This window comes from Scyliorhinus torazame, chromosome 22 (assembly GCF_047496885.1).
Source record: "Scyliorhinus torazame isolate Kashiwa2021f chromosome 22, sScyTor2.1, whole genome shotgun sequence".
Classification (NCBI taxonomy): domain Eukaryota; kingdom Metazoa; phylum Chordata; class Chondrichthyes; order Carcharhiniformes; family Scyliorhinidae; genus Scyliorhinus; species Scyliorhinus torazame.
Genome location: NC_092728.1, coordinates 91,091,929 through 91,117,585, shown reverse-complemented (window position 1 = coordinate 91,117,585; position 25,657 = coordinate 91,091,929). Strand labels below are relative to the sequence as shown.

The window sequence follows — 25,657 nt, the reverse complement described above, 5'->3', positions numbered from 1 at the left end:
TCTCCTGTAGCATTACCACGTCCACCTTCAATCCCCTCAAATGTGCGAACTTGCAAGCTCTCTTTTTTTTTTTAAATAATATTTTATTGAAAATTTTTGGTCAACCAACACAGTACATTGTGCATCCTTTACACAACATTGTAACAATACAGATAATAATGACCTTTTTAAATTTAAACAAAAACAACAACAAATAAATAAATATTAAATAACAAAAAATAAAAACTAGCCCTAATTGGCAACTGCCTTGTCTCAGGCCACCCCCCCCATCCCCCCCCCATCCCTCCCCCCCCCCCCCCAAAGTCCTGGGCCGCTGCTGCTGCCTTCTTTGTTCTCCCCTATCTATCTTTCCGCAAGATATTAGACGAACGGTTGCCACCACCTAGTAAACCCTTGAGCCGACCCCCTTAGGACGAACTTAATCCGCTCTAACTTTATGAACCCCGCCATATCATTTATCCAGGTCTCCACCCCCGGGGGCTTGGCTTCTTTCCACATTAGCAATATTCTGCGCCGGGCTACTAGGGACGCAAAGGCCAAAACATCGGCCTCTTTCGCCTCCTGCACTCCCGGCTCTTGTGCAACCCCAAATATAGCCAACCCCCAGCTTGGTTCGACCCGGACTCCTACTACTTTCGAAAGCACCTTTGTCACCCCCATCCAAAACCCCTGTAGTGCCGGGCATGACCAAAACATATGGGTATGATTCGCTGGGCTTCTCGAGCACCTCGCACACCTATCCTCCACCCCAAAAAATTTACTGAGCCGTGTTCCAGTCATATGTGCCCTGTGTAATACCTTAAACTGAATCAGGCTTAGCCTGGCGCACGAGGACGACGAGTTTACCCTGTTTAGGGCATCTGCCCACATCCCCTCCTCAATCTCCTCCCCTAGCTCTTCTTCCCATTTCCCTTTTAGTTCGTCCATCATAGTCTCCCCTTCGTCTCTCATTTCCCTATATATATCCGACACCTTACCGTCCCCCACCCATTTCTTTGAGATGACTCTGTCCTGCACCTTTTGTGTCGGGAGCTGCGGGAATTCCCTCACCTGTTGCCTCGCAAAAGCCCTCAATTGCATGTACCTGAATGCATTCCCTTGGGGCAACCCATATTTCTCGGTCAGCGCTCCCAGACTCGCAAACTTCCCATCCACAAATAGATCTTTCAATTGCGTTATACCTGCTCTTTGCCACATTCCATATCCCCCATCCATTCCCCCCGGGGCAAACCTATGGTTGTTTCGTATCAGGGACCCCCCCAGTGCTCCGGTCTTTCCCCTATGTCGTCTCCACTGTCCCCAAATCTTCAGTGTAGCTACCACCACCGGACTCGTGGTATAGTTCCTTGGTGAGAACGGCAATGGGGCTGTCACCATAGCCTGCAGGCTGGTCCCCCTACAGGACGCCCTCTCTAATCTCTTCCACGCCGCTCCTTCCTCCTCTCCCATCCACTTACTCACCATTGAAATATTAGCGGCCCAATAATACTCACTTAGGCTCGGTAGTGCCAGCGCCCCCCTATCCCTACTACGCTGTAAGAATCCCTTCCTCACTCTCGGAGTCTTCCCGGCCCAAACAAAACCCATGATACTCTTTTCTATCCTTTTGAAAAAAGCCTTCGTGATCACCACCGGGAGACACTGAAACACAAAGAGGAATCTCGGGAGGACCACCATCTTAACCGCCTGCACCCTCCCTGCCATTGACAATGCTACCATATCCCATCTCTTGAAATCTTCCTCCATCTGTTCCACCAGCCGCGTCAAATTTAGCCTGTGCAATGTGCCCCAATTCTTAGCTATCTGGATCCCCAGGTAACGAAAGTCTCTTGTTACCTTCCTCAACGGTAGGTCTTCTATTTCTCTACTCTGCTCCCCTGGATGCACCACAAACAGCTCACTCTTCCCCATGTTCAATTTATACCCTGAAAAATCCCCAAACTCCCCAAGTATCCGCATTATTTCTGGCATCCACTCCGCTGGATCCGCCACATATAGTAGCAGATCATCCGCATATAAAGATACCCGGTGTTCTTCTCCTCCCCTAAGTATTCCCCTCCATCCCTTGGAACCTCTCAGCGCTATCGCCAGGGGCTCAATCGCCAGTGCAAACAGTAATGGGGACAGAGGACATCCCTGCCTTGTCCCTCTATGGAGCCGAAAATATGCCGATCCCCGTCCATTCGTGACCACACTCGCCACTGGGGCCCTATACAACAGCTGCACCCATCTAACATACCCCTCTCCGAACCCAAATCTCCTCAACACCTCCCACAGATAATCCCACTCCACTCTATCAAATGCTTTCTCGGCATCCATCGCCACTACTATCTCCGTTTCACCCTCTGGTGGGGCCATCATCATTACCCCTAACAACCTCCGTATGTTCGTGTTCAGCTGTCTCCCCTTCACAAACCCAGTTTGGTCCTCATGAACCACCCCCGGGACACATTCCTCTATTCTCATTGCCATTACCTTGGCCAAGACCTTGGCATCTACATTGAGGAGGGAGATTGGTCTGTAGGACCCGCATTGTAGCGGATCCTTTTCCTTCTTTAAAAGAAGCGATATCGTTGCTTCTGACATAGTCGGGGGCAGTTGTCCCCTTTCCTTTGCCTCGTTAAAGGTCCTCGTCAGTAGCGGGGCGAGCAAGTCCAAATATTTTCTGTAAAATTCAACTGGGAATCCGTCCGGTCCCGGGGCCTTTCCCGTCTGCATGTTCCTAATTCCTTTCACCACTTCTTCTACCGTGATCTGTGCTCCCAATCCCATCCTTTCCTGCTCTTCCACCTTGGGAATTTCCAGCCGATCCAAAAACTCCATCATTCTCTCCCTCCCATCCGGGGGTTGAGCTTCATACAATTTTTTATAAAATGTCTTAAACACTTCATTCACTCTCTCCGCTCCCCGTTCCGTCTCTCCATCTTCGTCTCTCACCCCCCCTATTTCCCTCGCTGCTCCCCTTTTCCTCAATTGGTGTGCCAGCAATCTGCTCGCCTTCTCTCCATATTCATACTGTACACCCTGCGCCTTCCTCCATTGTGCCTCTGCAGTGCCTGTGGTCAGCAAGTCAAATTCCACATGCAGCCTTTGCCTTTCCCTATACAGTCCCTCCTCCGGTGCTTCCGCATACTGTCTGTCCACCCTCAAAAGTTCCTGCAACAACCGCTCCCGTTCCTTACTCTCCTGCTTCCCTTTATGTGTCCTTATTGATATCAGCTCCCCCCTAACCACCGCCTTCAACGCCTCCCAGACCACTCCCACCTGAACCTCCCCATTGTCATTGAGTTCCAAGTACTTTTCAATGCATCCCCTCACCCTTAAGCACACCCCCTCATCCGCCATTAGTCCCATGTCCATTCTCCAGGGTGGACGCCCTCTTGTTTCCTCCCCTATCTCCAAGTCTACCCAGTGTGGGGCATGATCCGAAATGGCTATAGCCGTATATTCCGTTCCCCTCACCCTCGGGATCAATGCCCTACCCAACACAAAAAAGTCTATGCGTGAATAGACTTTATGGACATAGGAGAAAAACGAGAACTCCTTACTCCTAGGTCTACTGAATCTCCACGGGTCCACCCCTCCCATCTGCTCCATAAAATCCGTCAGCACCTTGGCTGCTGCCGGCCTCCTACCAGTCCTGGACTTCGACCTATCCAGCCTTGGTTCCAACACCGTGTTAAAGTCTCCCCCCATTATCAGCTTTCCGGTCTCTAGGTCTGGGATGCGTCCTAGCATTCGCCTCATAAAATTGGCATCGTCCCAGTTCGGGGCATACACGTTTACCAACACCACCATCTCTCCCTGTAATTTGCCACTCACCATCACGTATCTGCCCCCGTTATCCGCCACTATAGTCTTTGCCTCGAACATTACCCGCTTCCCCACTAATATAGCCACCCCCCTGTTTTTCGCATCCAGCCCCGAATGGAACACCTGCCCTACCCATCCTTTGCGCAACCTAACCTGATCTATCAGTTTCAGGTGCGTTTCCTGTAACATGACCACATCTGCTTTAAGTTTCTTAAGGTGTGCGAGTACTCGTGCCCTCTTTATCGGCCCGTTAAGCCCCCTCACGTTCCACGTGATCAGCCGAGTTGGGGGGCTTCCCACCCCCCCCCACCCCCCCCTTGCCGGTTAGCCATCATCTTTTTCCAGCTTCTCGCCCAGTTCCCACACAGCTGTATTTCTCCCAGACGGTGCCCCCCCGCCCATCCTTTCCCGTACCCACTCCCCCCTTTCCCCAGCAGCAGCAACCCAGTAATTCCCCCCTCCCCCCCCCCCCCCCCGCTAGACCCCCCGCTAGCGTAATTACTCCCCCCATGTTGCTCCCAGAAGTCAGCAAACTCTGGCTGACCTCGGCTTCCCCCCGTGATCACGGCTCGCCCCGTGCGGCGCCCCCTCCTTCCTGCTTCTCTATTCCCGCCATAATTATCATAGCGCGGGAACCAAGCCCGCGCCTCTCCCTCGGCCCCGCCTCCCATGGCCAACGCCCCATCTCCTCTCCCTCCCCACCTCCCCCCATCACCACCTGTGGGAGAAAGAAAAGTTACCATACCGCAGGATTAATCATACAATCCCTCTTCGCCCCCCCCCCCCCCCCCACTCGTCCCACCACTTTGTCCAAACGTTCATTTTCGTAGTCCAATCATTCCAATTTTTCTTCTACAATAAAAGTCCACGCTTCATCCGCCGTCTCAAAGTAGTGGTGCCTCCCTTGATATGTGACCCACAGTCTTGCCGGTTGCAGCATTCCAAACTTTATCTTTTTTTTGTGAAGTACCGCTTTGGCCCGATTAAAGCTCGCCCTCCTTCTCGCCACCTCCGCACTCCAATCTTGATAGACGCGGATCACCGCGTTCTCCCATTTACTACACCGAGTTTTCTTCGCCCATCTAAGGACCATTTCTCTATCCTTAAAACGGAGAAATCTCACCACTATGGCTCTGGGAGCTTCTCCTGCTCTCGATCCTCGCACCATAACTCGGTATGCTCCCTCCACCTCCAACGGACCCGTCGGGGCCTCCACTCCCATTAACGAGTGCAGCATCGTGCTCACATATGCCCCGACGTCCGCCCCCTCCACACCTTCAGGAAGGCCATGAATCCTCAAGTTGTTCCTCCTTGCGTTATTTTCCAGTGCCTCCAACCTCTCCACAGATCGTTTCTGGTGTGCCTCCTGTATCTCCGACTTCACCACCAGGCCCTGTATATCGTTTTCATTCTCTGCTGCTTTCGCCTTCACGACCCGAAGCTCCTGCTCCTGGGTCTTTTGTTCCTCTTTCAGCCCTTCAATCGCCTGTAATATCGGGGCCAACAACTCTTTCTTCATTTCCTTTTTTATCTCCTCCACACAGCGTTTCAAAAACTCTTGTTGTTCAGGGCCCCATATGAAACTGCCACCTTCCGACGCCATCTTGGTTTCTGCTTGCCTTCCTTGCCGCTGCTCCAAAGGATCCGCTGCAATCCGGCTACTTTCCTCTCCTTTTTCCATCCGTGTCCAGGGGGAACACCCTTCTGTTTTACCGCACGGTGTTTTCAGCCGTTAAAATTGCCGTTTGGGCTCCTATCAAGAGCCCAAAAGTCCGTTTCACAGGGAGCTGCCGAAACGTGCGACTCAGCTGGTCATCGCCGCACCCGGAAGTCAACTTGCAAGCTCTCTTAACTGGCCTATTCAGTCCTCTGATGTTCCACATGATCAGCCTGGTCGGGCGGCTTCTCATCATGGCGCCAGACATCTTACCTCCTATTGTTCCCTCACCCTCCCGCCGCTCAGACATACCTATTCGAAAGGCAGATTTCCACCCAAACCCACCCAAAGAAAAAACATCAAAGATTCACCCACCCTTCCCCCACCAGTATAAAGTTAACTCACAAAACTTTGCAACAGCCCAAAAAACGTTACAAAAGGCATTTCTCATGTAGTGCAAGAGTAAGAACAATTTTAGAAGAGTCCCTACAGCAAAGATCAGTCACCTCAGTTTCTGTCTAGACCTTCGCTTTTCACAAAGTCCATTGCTTCATCCGCGACTCGAAGTAAAATTGTCGCTTTTCATAGATGACCCATAAATGAGCTGGATAAAGTAGACCAAACTTCACCTTCCGCTTGAAATGAGGTCCGCACCCAGATCTTGGTAGATGCGCAGAATATTATTCTCCCAATTACAGTTCTGTGTCTGCTTAACCCAATGCAAAATCTGTTCCTTATTCAGGAACCTGTGCATTCGTACCACCATCACCCTCGGTGGCTCGTTCGCCCACGGCGGCAAACTCGCAAGCGTTCTGTGCGCTCTGTCCACTTCCAGGGGTCTAGAAAACGACCCCTCGCCCATTAACGTCTCGAGCATATTCGCCACATAAGCCCTTGCATCCGTTCCCTCATATCCCTCAGGGAGGCCAATGATCCTCAAATTCTGTTGGCGGGACCTATTCTCTAGGTCCTCCACCTTGTCTTGCAGCCTTTTCTGGTGCTCTTTCATCAGCCCCACCTGCACCTCCAGCACAGTTAGGTGTTCCTCATGCTCAGCCAACTCCTCCACCTTCTGGACCACCCGATCTTGGGCTTCCAGTCTCTGCTCCACCCGAGTCATCGACTCCTTGATCGGTCCAGGCATTCCTTTTTTTGCTTGGCAAAGCCCTCCCGAATAAACTCCACCAGCTGGTCCGGTGTCCACTGGGCCGCTGTGCCAGTACTCTGCAGATCTGCCATGCTTTCCTTTGCTGCAGAATCTGCACATGTCTGCTCGATTCGGTTCTTCCTTCCCTTACGTCCACTTCTGTACCGTGTCTCCATATGCTGGGTGGGATTCCTCCTCACAGTCTCAGCCACCACCGACCCCTCAAACAAATTCCGAAAAAAATCGGGGGAAATAGGTCCAAAAAATCCGTCATGGGCAGGAGCCACCAAATGTGCGACCTACTCCCTCATAGCCGCCAGGGCTCCATTTTTAGTGAGTGCCTTGTCCTGAACTGAAATTAAATACTCTCATCCTCCTCACTGCATTGGGGCTCATCCCCTCCACCACACAGGCATTGGGGAACCCCCCTCCACCACCACCACACAGGCATCGGGGAACCCCTCCCCCCTCAACCACACAGGCATTGGCCATCCCCACCACACAGGCAAAGGAGCACCCACCTCACACTCACCCCTTCCCCACAGGCATCATCCCAACCCCTCACAGGTATCATAGAACATAGAACATAGAACATACAGTGCAGAAGGAGGCGATTCGGCCCATCGAGTCTGCACCGACCCACTCAAGCCCTCCGACCCCCCTCCCCCAAATGCATCACCATTCCCTCTCACAGGCATTGCCTCCATTCCCCACCTCACAGGCATTAGGGAACCCCTCCCAATGGGGCACCCCAGAGGGCTCGTCCCTGACATTGCCACCCTGGCAATGACACCACGTCTACTGGGTGGGAAGATATGTTGAGGGAGGAAGTAGTGGCGTCAAGCCCATCATGACAATATAATCTATGCTAAGATATACTAATCAGGCTCATGCCCTTGCAGGGCATGAACCTAATTGATTGTGTCATTGTGGGGAGAGAGAGTGGAGGGGAAGATCCCGAACTGAAATCTCGTCAACACAAATTCTGTTGTGGCCTCTTGTGAGATTTAGCGGCTATTACGGGATTATCATCCCTAGCTAGCGTGGCTACTAAAACGTAGCCCTAGTATTTCATGGGAAGGCTTTAGGTATTTTGCTTATTTGATTTAAAAAGTTGCAATCTGGCAGGTAATGGCACAGTCTTATTGTAGGGATCTTCAACTTTTCTGCATCTGTTTAAAAATTCCTTGATCACCACAACACAACAGAAGTTTATTTTTCTGTATAAAAATTAACCTACTTAAAACTACTGGATTGTTGTAAAAAAAATGTGGTTTATTAATGTACTTTAGGGGAAAGGTGTGTGTTCAAGAATCCAAACAGATTTGCTGAGAATATTGTTGGTGATTTGAGAAATATTACGGAGGGAAATACATCAGTTTAGAAGTTCTTAAAAAACCACTTCCTGTAGTTGGGGAGAGACAATTCTGAGATTCATAAATGGAACTTTCTATTTACAAATGAAATCTTCTTACAGGTCCCCAGTAGAGAATTCTTGTGTTATTGTGACATTGTAGGTATACCATTATTTTCTTGTACATGTAGGGTTTTATTTATTATTGTTGTACTTACATTACCATAAAAGTCAAATTAATTTTGTCAGTGTAACACTGTGTCTCTTTTACAATAAATGTATGTGAGTGCACAACACATAATTTTAATATGGGGCAGCATGGTAGCACAGTGGTTAGCACTGTTGCTTCACAGCTCCAGGGTCCCAGGCTCGATTCCCGCTTGGGTCACTGTCTGTGCGGCGTCTACACGTTCTCTCCGTGTCTGCGTGGGTTTCCTCCTGGTGCTCCGGTTTCCTCCCACTAGTCCCGAAAGATTTGCTTGTTAGGTGAATTGGAGATTCTGAATTCTCCCTCCGTGTACCCGAACAGGCGCCGGAATGTGGCGACGAGGGGCTTTTCACAGTAACTTCTTTGCAGTGTTAATGTAAGCCTACTTGTGACAATAATAAAGATTATAGATTATTATTATAGATCAAAATCTGGTTAATTACAATTTTTGTTTTTGAAAACGGCGCTTCTTCACTCCGCAATTAACCGAATAATTTTTCGTAATTTTGCAGCTACTTTTATAAAAAAAGCATCAGATCAGGATATGTCTTAGTTCGTTTTGCAATTTTGGAAAAAGATGGTTCGAAGCAACTACTGCCACGTGCAGCACAAACAGTAATGGTAAGAGAAAACATAAACTATAACATTTAGCCTACTCTTGTTACAATTTTTGATTTCTAATTTGAGCTTTGAGATACTCATGTAGCTTTTGTAAACTTGGATGTTATGGATAATCTTGAATGGTTTATCTATAATACCTATGAGGAACCTAGAACTGGCTGATGAAGAGCAGGGTTCCTCACGTTCAGCTTTGCAATTCTGAGTCACGATAAAGAAAGTCAAATTGAGAGAAGTGCAGGACAGAAATACATGCAAATTAGTGAAAAGATGAATGGTGTAATTTTCCATTCTGGAGACGAAATCCAGTGGCAGGTGAGAAGGTTGGCATGATTCCCACAGGGGGGCTTTAAGGATGTGAGAGTCCCTTGCAGAGTCTCACTTACAGCCATACTCTGGACAAACAGGAATGAGTAACCCAAGCAATGCATGAAAACAATCTTTATTATACAACTATTAAGTAATTATTAATTATTTAAAGAAAATGAAATAACGATAACTTTATAAAAAAAAACACTTTTAGACATTGGGTGGAATTCTCGTAGCCCGGCGCCAAAATTGGGATCAGCAATCGGGCGGAGAATGGTGTCCAACACCGGAATCGGGGCAGGCGCCGGTTTGACGCCGGTTTTCCATGCTCTGCCCCCTCCACATTGGCGTCATTGGGATGCGCGCAGTCGCAAAGCCATTGGCGCGTCATCAGCCAGTCCATCCACGATGCTCTGCCCCCGATATGCTGTGTTCGCTGGGGCGCAGGCCACGAGCCTGGGCACCGAGCAGGAGGAGAGGACGTTGGGTGCCAACCAGGACCATCCCATACGGTGGGGATGATGGCCACCAGCTCCCTCGAGTTCCTCCCCTCTGATGAGTCCACGTCTCGCACGGGACAGGCCGGCACGTCTGTGGGCTTGCCTGTCCTGCAGCCTCAGGCTGGTCCTCCGGTTCATCCCCAAGATCGTCCTCCAGCCCCTGCTGGTCCGGCGCCTCATCATCATCCTTGTCCTCCTCCTCGGAGGTGGGCACATGTTCCTCGTGCTGAATTCATTCTTCCCCAGATGAATGGCCTGGGTGTTGACGGTGGGGCTGGGGGGGGGGGGGGCGGACTCGGTGGGGAGCAGGGTGGCACTCCCCATGACCGGGATTACAGCCACTCCCATGGCTGGGATTACAGCCAAATAACTATATCGTTAAAGTGTGAGGGAAGGACAATCATTGAGCTAACATTCTCGCTGAGAGGAGATGGAGGATTCCCCGTCATCTGGCATCCGGAGTAAACATGGAGGTTGGCAGTTTATGCTGCAATGAAATGAAAGCAGGGAGGAACTAGAAGGGTGCATAATGTGATTTTTAATATATTAAATGCTTCTAACATTAGTATGATGTCTGCCACGCCCTGTTGCCTGAGATGACCTTGGTGGGAGTCCCATGGAGGGCTGGGGCCTTGAGGGACCTTCTTCCCCAGGAGCCCCTGGGCTCCTCCTTGGGATGGTGCAGCAGCTGGAGTGTGATCCAGAAGCCCCAACGTCCTCTGGCACTGGCACTCATGGATACGCACAAGTGCCTGCAGTTGATGTCCTGCACCATGCAGCTCACACCCTCATCCATGGAGTACATACCTTGAACCACAGAGTGGGCATCTCCCAACATGGAGTACACATCCTGCACCAGGGTCTCCACTGCGGACGCCACCCTCGCAGTGTTGGCTTGGTTGCCTCGGAGTGACGGCACCATCTCCACAGACATAATACGATGGGACGAGGCATTGTAGTACGTCAGTTTAGAACAATTAAACCTTTGAAATATTTGTTCTGGTATTAGATTATAAAATTAGCAATGAAATGAAATGAAATGAAAATCGCTTATTGTCACAAGTCGGCTTCAAATGAAGTTACTGTGAAAAGCCCCTAGTCGCCACATTCCGGTGCCTGTTCGGAGAGGCTGGTACGGGAATTGAACCGTGCTGCTGGCCTGCCTTGGTCTGCTTTAAAAGCCAGCTCTTTAGCCCTGTTATCTTTGCTTCCTTATCAGATGTCACATGGAGAAGCAACTATAGAGTTTAATGCGCAAGCTGCAACTGAAGCAATACAGCGAGCTAGTATTGAAGATCTTAATGGAGATTATTTGTACATTGGAGTAACAGTTCAAGATTCCTCAGGTACAAGATATTAACTCATAACTAAAGAAATGAAAATTACTTGTGCCTCTGTATGTACCATAGTGCTACTCTAATTAAAGCTATAATTTGTTTGGCTGGGAAGTAGTTAAAATTTGATGTTGAGGTTAACAATGCATTCAGTGGCTTCAGCAGATGCAATATGCATGGTTGTGATATGCCACCAGGATTGGATCTCCCAGGACAAAAATTCAGTATGTGGGTGATGGTCTGACTTGGATGGACAGTCACAAATTGAACTGTTCCTTATGTTGTGGAAAAAATGGCCACATCTTCTCTGGCCCATTCTCAAGTGGCTGAGGAATGCCCTTGTTTTCCATGGAATGTTGAAATTTGATACTTCACTTCTTGTGTCAGCTACCAGGTTGCAGTTAGTGCTGTTTGTAGTTAATCAAGAGGGACACCATTGCGAGATTGGGCAGTCATCAGTTTGTAGGGTGTGGAACGAGTACCAGCAAGAGCAACGGGATTTCAGACTGAAGGTCTGATTTTGAGGTCCTGCAATCATGGGATTGCTTTGTTAACTTTCAGCAGGTGGTCTTCTTTGTGGAAGGTGTTTTCCCTACAGATATCAGGAGGTTCGATGTGTGCTAACACAGGGAGCCCCATGACCTGCGTTGCTCTCACAGTCCCAGGAGGTGGATATCTTTCATGTTTGCTTGGAGCCTCCTGAGCCAGGTTGAGCAGCAATACTCTGCTGTAGGGTAGTCCAGGGCGAGTGAAAGAGTGTGTAGTGAGGGAGACAGCAATCTTTACCTGTTAAAGTCTGTTTTCCAACTTGAAAACTTATGAACTCATGCTGTCGAGAAGGAAACTGAACCGAACCCTGGCCGCCAGGCTCGTGGTCCAAGCAATAAAAACGCACTTGAAAATGAATTCTCTGAGGAACAATAAAGCCATCAAACAGGACTGGCAACATGAATAAACCAACTCAACGTTGAAGGCCTATCCTGAGCAAAACATGAGCTACTCACTCTGAAAGGAATGTGGACATAAATGCATGCAAGAAACCTGCCTCAACGACCACTCCAATCTTTGAGCCCACTTTCCCAGGTACCAACTCATTACAAGCAGAGATAACAAGACTTTTGACCTAGCCACTTACATCAAGGAAAGCCTCACGAAAGACACAGAAGACCTGAAATCAGATGATCCCCCTCCTCCATATCCATCAAAGTAGGTAAATTGACTATCATAAATGTCTACAAGCCACCAATTGAACTGTGGCCAAACATCGTAATACAGCCTAACAATTTACATGAGCGATTCCAACATCACGTGTGAGGGTACCTCAACAACAACACAAGGGAGAACAACAGTCTGGCTGGGCCTCCATGGATGACGTAAAACCTTTGTACCATGGAAAGCAGCTTGGCACGTTCTATTTTGCCAGGTGGAAATAGGACTACTCACCTGATCTTTGCTTCATGACCACAACAGCAACACTGATCTTCTTTCAGCAAGTATCTTCCATCTTCCTCCACTCCCAATATCACTCGACCCTCATTTGCCTCAACCTCAAACTATCACCCATAAACTCAAAGGCAAAACCACGTGGAATCTGCCGAGGGGCACTACTGGGATCCCTATACCAGTTACTTAGAAATCACCATTAATTGGATCCCATCGCCCCAAAAACTACAGTCACTTTACTCAACTTTCTCAAACAGGCAACAGCCAAATTTGTTTCCTGGGGCTTCAGAAAAATGTTCATATGCTGCTGCTGGACCCTGGAAAATGAATGACTCCTGGAAGAATGCAGGGAAAATGAAGACCCCGATGTAGTAACAGCACTCCTTGAGTACTTTGATGAAGAATATCTCATGAGATGGCAGGAAACAGCAGCGAAAATTCACTTCTCACACACAAGGTGAAATGCATGGAAACTCTTATGCTGGCTGGGAGTAGCTACGCAACAACCACACCAGCTATTCCAATAAAGGGTGATTGAACATGACAATAGTCTGGACTCTTTCACACTATGATAAGGGGCTGCTATCCTGACCTGGGGAGTGCACACATATGCAGGCTTACCAATGGAAGCTATCTTTTGCAATGAACAGAACTGTGTGAAAACCCAAATCACGTCATAGAATCATGGAGTCATTATGGCACAGGCCATAAAGCCTGAGCGCCTATCCAATTTCATTGAAATCATTGATTGTCTCTGCTTCTACCACCTTTTTAGGCAGCAAATTCCAGGTCATTACCATCCATTGCATAAAAGACTAGTTACCTATCCATATGTTAGTATCACACGGTGTAATTTTACACCCATGCTGTAAAAGTTACTTTCATAATTAAAACTAGATTTTGAGCATGATTCTACTTGTCAAAATTTATTTTGATAGAAAGATGCTGCAACTTTACAAATAAAATGTAATGCAGAAAATACTTTTTGAAGCTGATCAGAAAGAGAGCAGTTGTACTGTATTAAAACAGTGAAACTGCACTGTGCATGAAAAGTTCATGGGCGAGATTCTCCACTCCCGCGCCGGTTGGGAGAATCGCCTGGGCTGCCAAAATTTCCCAGGATGCCGGTCCGACGCCCTCCCAATCGCGATTCTCCCAAGCGGCGGGAACAGCCCCGTCGAGTTCCGCGGGCCGCAGGCTGGAGAATCGCCCGAGACACCCAAAATGGCGATTCTCCGGACCCCCGCTATTCTCAGGCCTGGATGGGCCGAGCGGCCAGGCCAAAACGGCGGGTCCCCCCCGGCGCCGTCCACACCTGGTCGCTGCCGTCGTGAACGGTGCGTGAACGCTGGGGGGGGGGGCGGCCTGCAGGGGGGGGAGGGGGGATCCTGCACCGGGGCGTACCTTAAATGTGGCATGGCCCGCGATCGGTGCCCACCGATCGTCGGGCCATCCTCTCTAACGGAGGACCTCCTTCCTTCCGCGGCCCCGCAAGATCCGTTCGCCATCTTCTTGCGGGGCGGACTCAGAGAGGACGGCAACCACGCATGTGCGGGTTGGCGCCGGCCAACCCGCGCATGCGCGGATGACGCCAGTTATGCGGCGCCGGCCACATCATCTATGCGGCGCCGCCTTTACGCGGGCGACAAGGCCTGGCGCATGTAGATGACGCGTCCCCAATCCTAGCCCATTGTCAGTGCCTGAATCGGTCGCGATCGGGGCCGTTTCGCGCCGTCGTGAACCTCGATGGCATTCACGACGACGCAGCCACTTCGGCGTGGGAGTGGAGAATCCCGCCCCATATTTTTCCATTCAACTCTGATAGTTCATTTAAGAATTAAATCCTGCACTCTTAGCTGTCTCCTTCAGCATGTCAAAGGCTGAGCTTACTCGCTCATGCACTAACAAGAGGTTGGGAACAGGGAAAGACAGAAAACCAAATGAGATTTGCATGGTTTTGCTGAAGATACTTCAAAATCCAAGAAATAGACTATTTCTAAAATTGTTTTCTTCACCACTAAAATCAACTTAAGCGAAACTAATTGAATAAATATTTTAAAAACATTTTTCTTGAAGGAAAATTATTCGAGTTCCATTTGGAGATATTAAAATATGTGACTACACAACATTGTCGGATCTCCAGGACTACATATCTTGTGAGGTTCAAGAACGTGTCTTCAGTTAAAGAATGATACAAGTTGAAAAAAAATCCTGAGCTAACATCAGGATGGAAGCACCATCACCAGAAGGACTGTATGGGGTTGGTGCCCAGATCAACTTAGCAGAGGTTCCTGCCCCCAGTGGCTATTTCTGGGGTTTTGGATGTGCTGGAACTATGGACAGGTGCGTGAGCAATGTCTTGGCCTTCACCTTGTTGGTGAAGAATCCAAGAATCCTATGACAACACTACAGAGAAGAAGCATGGAGGGCCTAGCCCTTCCAAACTTGCAATACTACTACTGGGCAGCCACAACCGAAAAGGTGATGGGATGGGTAAGGGAACCGAGCACGGAATGGGTGAAGATGGAGAAGTCCTCCTGCACGGGAACGACCCTCCGAGCCCTTGTCACAACAGCACTCCCATCCCCCTGTCGGCAAAGCACACATCCAGCCCAGTGGTGGTAACAACGCAAAAAACTTGGAACCAGATGAGATAACACTCTGGCTTAACCGAGGGGTCCGCCTTGGCCCCAATCTACGGTAACCACAGATTCCCACCAGCCATGCTGGACGCCACCTTTAAGAGGTGGATACAGGACGGGGGGACGGTAGCGATTAGGGATTTCTACACGGGGGACAGACTTGCGACATTGGAAGAGGTGACGGAGAAACTGGAACTACCGAACAGATAGGAGCTCCGACATTTACAAGTCAAAAACTATCTCCACAAGGAGACGACAAGATATCCTAGAGCCCCGAGAGACACAATATTGGAGGAATTCCCGGACGTAGACAGTATGGAGAAAGGGAACTGTGGGGACATATATGGACGACTTTTAGAAAGTTGCTAGAACACCATTAGTTGGAGCAAGACAGAAATAGGAAGATGAACTCGGGACGGGAGTAGGGTGGGGACTCTGGAGCGAAGCACTAAACAGGGCCAGCTCCACCTCCTCCAGAGCAAGTCTAAGCCTCATGCAGTTGAAAGTGGTGCAGTTGAAACTGAGGTGCAGGTTCTTCCCAGAAGTGGAGAACAAGTGTGAACGGTGCCAGGAAGGCCCGGCCAACCACGCCCACATGTTCTGGGCCAGCCCCAGACTTGTCGTCTTCTGGACAGCATTCTTCAAGGCGATGTCCAAGGTTGTGATGGTGAGGGTGGAGCTGTGCCCGAAAGTGGCAGTCTTTGGGATATCGGACCAGCCAGAACTTCATATGGGGAAGAGTGCCGATGCCCTTGCTTTTGCTTCCTTATTTGCACGCCGGAGAATCCTGCCCAGCTGGTGACCAGCAGCACCACCCACAGCTGCAGACTAGTTGGCAGACCTGTCGGAATTTCTCCATCTGGATGGATTTACTGTGCTGTGCAATGGAAATTAAAGTGCTAAGAAAATGTTTTAAATTGCACAAGTCAGAAATAATAACACTTTTCCTACTTTTGCTTTTAATGCCAGCTTACATCTCTGAAGATGCTGAATACACTGGAGTTAAATTTACAGAATCACCATATACAATTAATTTGGTAGCAACTCCACTCTTCATAAAACCCAACCTGCCATACTACATCATAGTAAGTAAAAGGAATATGATGAACTAGCTTTCTTTGATGGTAGATTTTGTTTTTGAATATTCTTACATATATAATATTTCTGTGGATATCAAAACTATCCAATCGAGAATAACCCTCTGGAGCAGTTCATGCGCTTCCAACCAGCGAAAAGACATATTTCACGCGAGGAGGGCCTTAATTGGCCACCCAGCATGAAATCACGTAGAAAGTGTGGTCTTGCCCAGGAGCAGATTCTGCACCTGCTTCCGGATCTGCCAACCTGGTGCACCCAACAGGCAGGAAATTCAGGCCCTTGTATTTGTTGATCCTGCCATTGTCCCTGGGGTAATCTATAAAACAATAATTTTCCATGGAACCTATAGATGCTTCTCACATTTACACTCTCAATCTTGGCATGTACCTGAAGTTCTGTTGTGCTTGAAGATTTTTATGCATATCTATTAACTTGACAGTGTTTACGCCAGCACACAATGTGCATTCAAGGATAGACTTTTTTTGTTATGGGAGGAGTAAGGAAGGCAGAATATTCTGCGAATATCATCTCAAACCATGCTGCACATTGGGTGGATGTGGTACTGGAAAAGCGGCCAGCACAGAGACCTGACTAGAGGCTGGACCTGGGGTGTTGGCGAGCTAAACCTTTGCACCAAAATGGGACGGGTGAATGAGGACTATGTAGTGTTTAATAGGAATAGAGAGATGATACCGTCAGTGGTTTGGGAAGCATTGAAAGAAGTAGTGAGGTTATCTCGTTTAAGGCTCAGGTGGACATGGAGGCAAGAGAGGAGCACAACGGTTGGTAGAGGAAATATTGAAGGCGGATGGAAGGTATGCGGAAGATCCGACTCCAGATCTTCAGGTGAGGAAGAAGGAGCTTCAGGCGAAATTTTATCTTCTGCCCACGGGAAAGGCGATTCGGCAATTAAGGAGGGCGAAGGGGGTTGTATATGAATATGGGAAAAAGGCCAGTTCTGCTGGCAGATGGCGGTGAGATTATCCAGGACAGGGGAGTTGGTGGTGGCACCGGAAAAGGTACATATGGTGTTTGAAAAGTTTTATAAGAATCTATATCAGTCGAGACTTCCGGTGACGGCGGGCGGGAGGCAGCCGCGCGTTGAAGGGCTCCCATTCAGGAACGGCATTGTCGGGGGTTAACACCCGGTCCTAGGGCCAGCGAAAGCAGTAAAAGTGGGGAGACAGCACAGAGGAGGGGAATGTCGAAGACCAGCAAAAATACGGCCGTGAAAAAAACAGCTGAAAGTCCGTCGGGGAGTGGAAAGGTCACCGCGGGGTCAGTAAGGAAAATGGAGGCTGGAGCACCAGGGGAGGCCGCATTGCTTACGGCTGAAGAAATGACTAAGGTGATGGCTGCGGAATTCGAAAGGCAGTTTACAAAATACATGGAGACAATGAGGAAGGAGATGAGAGCGGTTTTGAGTGTGCTGGTGGAGGAGGCGATTTCCCCGGTGACGAAGGTGGTGGCGAGTGTAGTGGCGGAGGTGCGAGAGCAAGGGGAGGCGCTGAAGGAAGTGGAGGAGACGTTATTGCAGCACGGTGATCAACTTGTCTCAATGGGGAAGGAGATGCGGAAGGCGATGGACATTAACAAGAATCTGCGAGGAAAAATGGAAGACCTGGAAAACAGATCCACGCGACAGAATTTGAGGATTATGGGGCTGCCCGAAGGAGTTGAAGGACCGAAGCTGACTGAGTATTTTGCCGCGATGCTGGCGAAACTATTGGGGGAGGGGGCGGATCCCTCCCGATATGAACTGGATCGGGTTCATCGGTCGTGGAGGTCTGTACCAAAGGCGAGTGAGCCGCCAAGGGCAGTGACTCTGTGCTTCCGTAGGTACAGTGTGAAGGAGAAGGTCCTGAGCTGGGCCAAGCAGAAGCGGGTGGTGCAGTGGGCTGGAGCTGGTATACGTGTATACCAGGACTTTACGGTGGAGCTGGCGAGGAGGCGAGTTGCCTTCAACCGGGTGAAGAGGGCACTGTACATTAGCAAGGTGCAGTGCGGCATTGTATATCCAGCGAAGCTAAGGGTGACTTACAAGCTCAGGGACTTTTATTTTGGAACGGCGGAAGCAGCGGAAGTGTTTGCGAAGGCAGAAGGACTGTGGCAGAACTGAGAAATTGAGAAATGGCCATGTGCCGATGTAACCTCATGACTGTATTTTCTTCTTTTTTGTTTCACTGCGTGCGGGTGTATGGGCTAAAGGAGCCAATGTTGTATATATTTGGACAAGGGAAGTGATGGGACTTTCACTCGAAATGAGGGCTCTTTGGAGAGTAGGTGGATATGTGGGGTTTGTGTGCTAAAAGGGGATTTCTGGACTTTCCTAGGGCCGGGCAAGGGGGAAAGGGACCCGGGCGGGGGCCTCCACGCTGGCCGGTTTAAGCCGGCCAGTGAACGGGAGTGAGGTGGGGGGAGGGGCTGCGGCCATCGGAGCCTGGCAGAACAGGGTCCGAGTGGTCTAGCCGGGGTGGAAAGTTGGGGGGAAGGAACCGAGGTTGGGGGGAGGAGTTTTACAAGAGGCAGTGGACAGGAGGAGTTGGAGACTGTGTGGGGGGGGGGGGGGGGGGGGGGGGGCGGGGTGTGCAACTCTTGGGTATCATGTACGGTACTCTTTCAGAGGTTGGATGGCATTGAGTGTAGGGGGGGGGGGGGGAGTGGACTCTATAGGTCAATAGTGACCATGGGCGGTCCCGGACTCCTTTTTCTTTTTCTCCTTTGTTTTTAGTTTCCACCGTGGGAGGGTTTGTTTTATTGGATGCATATATTGACAGGTGGGCCGTTGTTTGGGGTGGTGGGAGGATGGGATCGTTGGTATTGTTGGGGGGATTGATTTTGTATTTGTTACCATTTACTGTTTGTGGGTGGGGTGTAAATTTTGAAGGAAAATGTGAAAATGGAGAATAAAAACATTAAAAAAAAAGAATCTATATAAGTCAGAGACTCTGGAGGATGAGGGAGTTTCTGGGACGGTCAGAGTGCCCTGAGGTGGAGAGGAGGAGAGTGCAGGGTTGGAGGAACCTATGGGAGTGGAGGAAGTGCAGACAGCGATAGGGAAGATGCAGATGGGCAAGGCACCGGGACCGGATGGCTTCCTGGTGGAGTTTTATAAGAAGTTTCTGGATAAGTTGGCTGCGCTGTTGGTGGAGATGTTAGAGGACGCGGTATCGAAGGGGGTACTGCCAGAGACTATGGGACAGGCATCCAATTCTCTGCTGCTGAAAAAGGATACAGAGGCCAATATCATTATTGAATGTGGATGCCAAGGTTCTGCCAAAGGTGTTGGCATTTAAATCAGAGGGATGCCTCCCGAAGGTGATTGAGGAAGAGCAGACAGGGTTCGTGAAGGGCAGACAGTTGCCATCTAATGTGTGACGACTGTTGAATGTGGTGCTTTCTCTGTCAGAAGGAAAGGCGTTGGAGGTGGCGGCACCGCTGAATGCAGAGAAGGCATTTGATCATGTAGTTCTCCAAGTTTCCCGGTGGCGCCGCCCTCCTCGTTGCTGGAGGAGGTGCTGTCGGTGGTGGGGGTTAGAGACTGGGGTTGTCTCTGCGATTTATGGTCGGATTATGGAGGAGGATAAGGAGTCTATGGAAGGGATTAAGGCTAAGTGGGAGGAAGAGTTGGGGATGGGGCTGGAGGAAGGGTTATGGTGTGAAGTGCTGCAAAGGGTTAATGCCTCGACCTCGTGTGCGAGGCTGGGGTTGATTCAGCAAAAAGTGGTGTATAGGGTGCACTTAACGAAGGCGATGATCAGCCGACTGTTTGAAGGGGCGGAGGATAGTTGTGAGCGGTGTGGAAGAGGCCAAGACAACCATGTCCATATGTTCTGGTCCTCCTTGAAGTTGGAGAGATATTGAGGGTTGTTTTCGAGCACCATGTCCGAGGTTCTGCATCTGCATTGGGTACTGTTTGTGCAACAACGTTGAATAAAAATATTTTTTAACAAAAAGGACCGATGGCGAGTGAAACAAGATGAATTTCCTCTGCACAGGGGTGCCCCATGTCCCCCACTTCGGTTCACGTTGGCAGTAGAGCCCTTGGCCATTGTGCTGAAATGCTCGGATAAATGGAGGAGGATAGGGACGAGAGGGGGGTTGTAGCATAAGGTGTCCCTGTAAGCTGATGATCTGCTGTTGTATAAATCCAATCCAGGCTCATCAGTGGGGATATAATGGGACTGCTTAGGAGATGTGGGGCTTTTTCAGACTACAAGTTAAATTAGGGAAAAAGTAAGTGTGTTGTGGCATCTTCTCTGGGAGTTGGGGTGAGGGGGTTGCTATTTCGGGTGGCAGCAATCCACTCTTGGTATTTGGGAGTGCAGGTAGCTTGGGACTCGGCTCTGTAGGTTGAACATTCGCAGGTTTGGTGAGCAGGGTTTAGATTTGCTGAGGTGGGATAGCATTCCCCAATCATTGGCAGAATTTCAGAATCACAACTTCCGGTGGTGGTCACAAAGTGAGTGGTCGCACATTTGGCAGCTCCCGCTCATGGCGGTTTTGTTGGTCCTTTCCCCCGATTAACGGGCAGATGTTTTGACGAGAAAAGGTGCAGGAGTAGTGGAGGAAGATTATGCTCCACCGGTGGAGGTATTCGTGGACCAGAAGTGGTTTTAGATGAAAGGAGCTGTTGGAGCAAGAAACTTTTCTTGCGACACAGAGGAAGATGGCAGAGGGCAAGGCATCGGCCCTACCATCTCCATGGTCGATGGAGTAGCTGGTGGACTTCTTGAATGAGAGGTTCAGCCAGCAGAGAAAGCTGCTGGCTGAAGGCGGGGATCGATCGTGTGGAGACCTAAAGTCAGGCGACTCAGAAGGTGGAGGTGATGGTGGGGAAGCATGAGGAGCAACTCGCTTCGTTGGCAGCCGAAGCTGGGATGTTGAAGGATACCCAGAGGCGGCTCAAAGAGAAAGTGGAAGATCTGGAGAACCGCTCCCGAAGACAGAATGTGAGGATTGTGGGATTGCTAGAGGGCATTGAGGGAGCGAACGTTGGCTCTTATGTAGCCAAAATGCTGGAGACGTTGCTGGGGGAGGGGGCCTTCGACCAGCCCCCGGAGGTGGACCAGGTGCAGAGGGCGCTGATGAGGAAGCCGGAGGCAAACGAGCCGCCAGGAGAGATGGTGGTGAGGTTACACCGATTCCTTGACAAGAACATAAGAACATAAGAACTAGAAGCAGGAGTAGGCCATCTGGCCCCTCGAGCCTGCTCCACCATTCAATGAGATCATGGCTGATCTTTTGTGGACTCAGCTCCACTTTCCGGTCCGAACACCATAACCCTTAATCCTTTTATTCTTCAAAAAACTATCTATCTTTATCTTAAAAACATTTAATGAAGGAGCCTCAACTGCTTCACTGGGCAAGGAATTCCATACATTTACAACCCTTTGGGTGAAGAAGTTCCTCCTAAACTCAGTCCTAAATGTACTTCCCCTTATTTTGAGGCTATGCCCCCTAGTTCTGCTTTCACCCGCCAGTGGAAACAACCTGCCCGCATCTATCCTATCTATTCCCTTCATAATTTTATATGTTTCTATAAGATCCCCCCTCATCCTTCTAAATTCCAACGAGTACAGTCCCAGTCGACTCAACCTCTCCTCATAATCCAACCCCTTCAGCTCTGGGATTAACCTAGTGAATCTCCTCTGCACACCCTCCAGTGCCAGTATGTCCTTTCTCAAGTAAGGAGACCAAAACTGAACACAATACTCCAGGTGTGGCCTCACTAACATCTTATACAATTGCAGCATAACCTCCCTAGTCTTAAACTCCATCCCTCTAACAATGAAGGACAAAATTCCATTTGCTTTCTTAATCACCTGTTGCACCTGTAAACCAACTTTTTGCGACTCATGCACTAACACACCCAGGTCTCTCTGCACAGCAGCATGTTTTAATATTTTATCATTTAAATAATAATCCCTTTTGCTGTTATTCCTACCAAAATGGATAACCTCACATTTGTCAACATTGTATTCCATCTGCCAGACCCTAGCCAATTCACTTAGCCTATCCAAATCCCTCTGCAGACTTCCAGTATCCTCTGCACTTTTTGCTTTACCACTTATCTTAGTGTCGTCTGCAAACTTGGACACATTGCCCTTGGTCCCCAACTCCAAATCATCTATGTAAATTGTGAGCAGTTGTGGGTCCAACACTGATCCTTGAGGGACACCACTAGCTACTGATTGCCAACCAGAGAAACACCCATTAATCCCCACTCTTTGCTTTCTATTAATTAACCAATCCACTATCCATGCTACTACTTTCCCCTTAATGTCATGCATCTTTATCTTAAGCAGCAACTTTTTGTGTGGCACCTTGTCAAAGGCTTTCTGGAAATCCAGATATACCACATCCATTGACTCCCCGTTATCTACCGCACTGATAATGTCCTCAGAAAATTCCACTAAATTAGTTAGGCACGACCTGCCCTTTATGAACCCATGCTGCGTCTGCCCAATGGGACAATTTCCATCCAGATGCCTCGCTATTTCTTCCTTGATGATAGATTCCAGCAACTTCCCTACTACCGAAGTTAAGCTCAATGGCCTATAATTACCCGCTTTCTGCCTCCCTCCTTTTTTAAACAGTGGTGTCACGTTTGCTAATTTCCAATCCGCCGGGGCCACCCCAGAGTCTAGTGAATTTTGGTAAATTATCACTAGTGCATTTGCAATTTCCCTAGCCATCTCGTTTAGCACTCTGGGATGCATTCCATCAGGGCCAGGAGACTTGTCTACCTTTAGCCCCATTAGCTTGCCCATCACTACCTCCTTGGTGATAACAATCCTCTCAAGGTCCTCACCTGTCATAGCCTCATTTCCATCAGTCACTGGCATGTTATTTGTGTCTTCCACTGTGAAGACCGACCCAAAAAACCTGTTCAGTTCCTCAGCCATTTCCTCATCTCCCATTATTAAATCTCCCTTCTCATCCTCTAAAGGACCAATATTTACCTTAGCCACTCTTTTTTGCTGTATATATTTGTAGAAACTTTTACTATCTGTTTTTATATTCTGATCAAGTTTACTCTCATAATCTATCTTATTCTTCTTTATAGCTTTTTTAGTAGCTTTCTGTTGCCCCATAAAGATTTCCCAGTCCTCTAGTCTCCCACTAATCTTTGCTACTTTGTATGCTTTTTCCTTCAATTTGATACTCTCCCTTATTTCCTTAGATATCCACGGTCGATTTTCCCTCTTTCTACCATCCTTCCTTTTTGTTGGTATAAACCTTTGCTGAGCACTGTGAAAAATCGCTTGGAAGGTCCTCCACTGTTCCTCAACTGTTTCACCATAAAGTCTTTGCTCCCAGTCTACCTTAGCTAGTTCTTCTCTCATCCCATTGTAATCTCCTTTGTTTAAGCACAAAACACTAGTGCTTGATTTTACCTTCTCACCTTCCATCTGTATTTTAAATTCCACCATATTGTGATCGCTCCTTCCGAGAGGATCCCTAACTATGAGATCCTGAATCAATCCTGTCTCATTACACAGGACCAGATCTAGGAACGCTTGTTCCCTTGTAGGTTCCATTACATACTGTTCTAGGAAACTATCGCGGATACATTCTATAAACTCCTCCTCAAGGCTGCCTTGACCGACCTGGTTAAACCAATCGACATGTAGATTAAAATCCCCCATGATAACTGCTGTACCATTTCTACATGCATCAGTTATTTCTTTGTTTATTGCCTGCCCCACCATAATGTTACTATTTGGTGGCCTATAGATTACTCCTATCAGGATCTTGGGTCGGGCCAGGCAGACGAGGCAATGTACCTGGGAGGGTAATGAGCTCCGGATATATCAGGACCTGGGTGGGGAACTGGCCAAGAGGAGAGCGGGTTTCAACCAAATGAAGTCTGCCCTCTTTAAGAAGGGGGTGAAGTTTGGGATGCTGTACCTGGACCGCCTCTGGGTGACCGACAATGGTTGTGAATATTATTTTGGTACACCGGAGCAGGTGATGGAGTTTGTTAGAGACAATGGACTGGCAAGGGAAGGAGGACAGTGAACTTTGGAGGAGGTGTTTGGATAGATTAGCTCTCTCTGCTGCCCCCCCCCCCCCCCGCCTTGCCGGGGAGTTTGGTTTTTTTTTCCTCTGGGGGGTCTTTTCTTTTTTCTTATTCGGATGTTACTGTTCTAATTTTCTTGTCTCGCTGTGAAGAGGACAGGGGGGAGAGAGCCTCCTTTGTTTTTTATTTCTTCACTCAGAGTTATGTGTGAGCGGGGGGGGGGGGGGGAGGGGAGTCATTGGGGAGTAGGATGTTAGGCGCCATGGGCGCCTGTCAGGCTAGCTGGGCAGGCTAGATCAGGGGAGCACAGTGGGGGGTGAGCAGGCAATTAGCATGTTAGTGGGGGTTGGGATTGTTTTGTTTGGGGGGTACTGCTGACAGGGGTGGGGCTTTTGAAGTACGATACGAGGAGGGTTGATGACGGTGGACATCCAAGGGTGGGCCTGGAAGGGGGGCGACCAGGTATTTCATTCAGCACTAGATTTGAAGATGCGGGGGGAATAAGTGGGTAGTGTTTGAGGTGGGGAACATAGTAGCATACTCAGGGGGAAGGTTCGTAATGGTGAATGGGAAATTGGAGGGGATGCCGGTGGTCCTGGTGAATGTTTCCGCCCCAAATTGAGACAATATTGAATTCATGAGGCGGGTGCTGGGGAGGATCCCGAACCTGGACTCACAAAACCGTCTGATAATGGGGGGGGGGGGGGGGTGCGGAAGTTTTCTTATTTAAAAAAAAATTAATTTAGAGTACTCAATTCATTTTTTCCAATTAAGGGGCTAAATTGCCAATGCACCTAACCTACACATCTTTGGGTTGTGGGGGCAAAACCCAGGCAAACACAGGGAGAAGGTGGGTGGTGCGGGATTTTAACACGGTTATTGAGCCAAATTTGGATCGGTCGAGTCCGAGTTCGGGGAGGGTATCAGCGGTTGCGAGGGAATTGAAAGGGTTTATGGAGCGTATGGGAGGAGTGGACCCATGGAGGTCCGGTAGGCCGAGGGCAAAGGAATTTTCACTCTTGAGGAGGGGGAACAAGTGAGGGGTTCCAGAAGAGATGGGGTTGTTGGTGTTGCATTTTGGGGAGCTGGTTGCCGCTGACTGCTACGGGGGAGGGGTGAAGGTGGGGGGGAGGAGGCGGGAGTTTTGTTTTATTTTGGGTTGGTTTTACTTTGTAAGTGTTATGTGTTCCATGTGTTTAATTGTGAAAATTTGAAAACTTGAATAAAATATTTTTTAAAAGCTTGATAGTGATTCATTTTCAATGACTGTAATTCTACCAACAAGAACAACAATTGCCCTCTCTGGGAAAGTGAGCGAGAGATGAATATGAAATAAACAAAAACAAAATGCTGGACAATCGCAGCTGTTCTGACAGCATCTGTGGAGAGAGAACAGAGCTAACGTTTTGAGTCTGTATGACTCTTTATCAAAGCTAGAGAGAACTGGAAATAGTGTTAGAGTACTTCCTGTGTATTACCTTTGTTCCTATTCTATTATTTTACTTTTT

At 48.9% G+C, this 25,657-nt stretch overlaps 1 protein-coding gene across 3 annotated transcripts in view; it reads left to right on the top strand.

Annotated features, from left to right (window-relative positions):
- The window catches only part of c5 (complement component 5), a 223,942-nt gene that overhangs the window by 26,935 nt on the left and 171,350 nt on the right, over window positions 1-25,657 (top strand). For all 3 annotated transcript variants that reach the window (XM_072488563.1, XM_072488561.1, XM_072488562.1), the window contains exons 8-10: window positions 8,692-8,800; window positions 10,826-10,952; window positions 15,995-16,110. In XM_072488563.1, coding sequence (XP_072344664.1) covers window positions 8,692-8,800; window positions 10,826-10,952; window positions 15,995-16,110 — 352 coding nt within the window. The remainder of the gene's footprint in view (window positions 1-8,691; window positions 8,801-10,825; window positions 10,953-15,994; window positions 16,111-25,657) is intronic.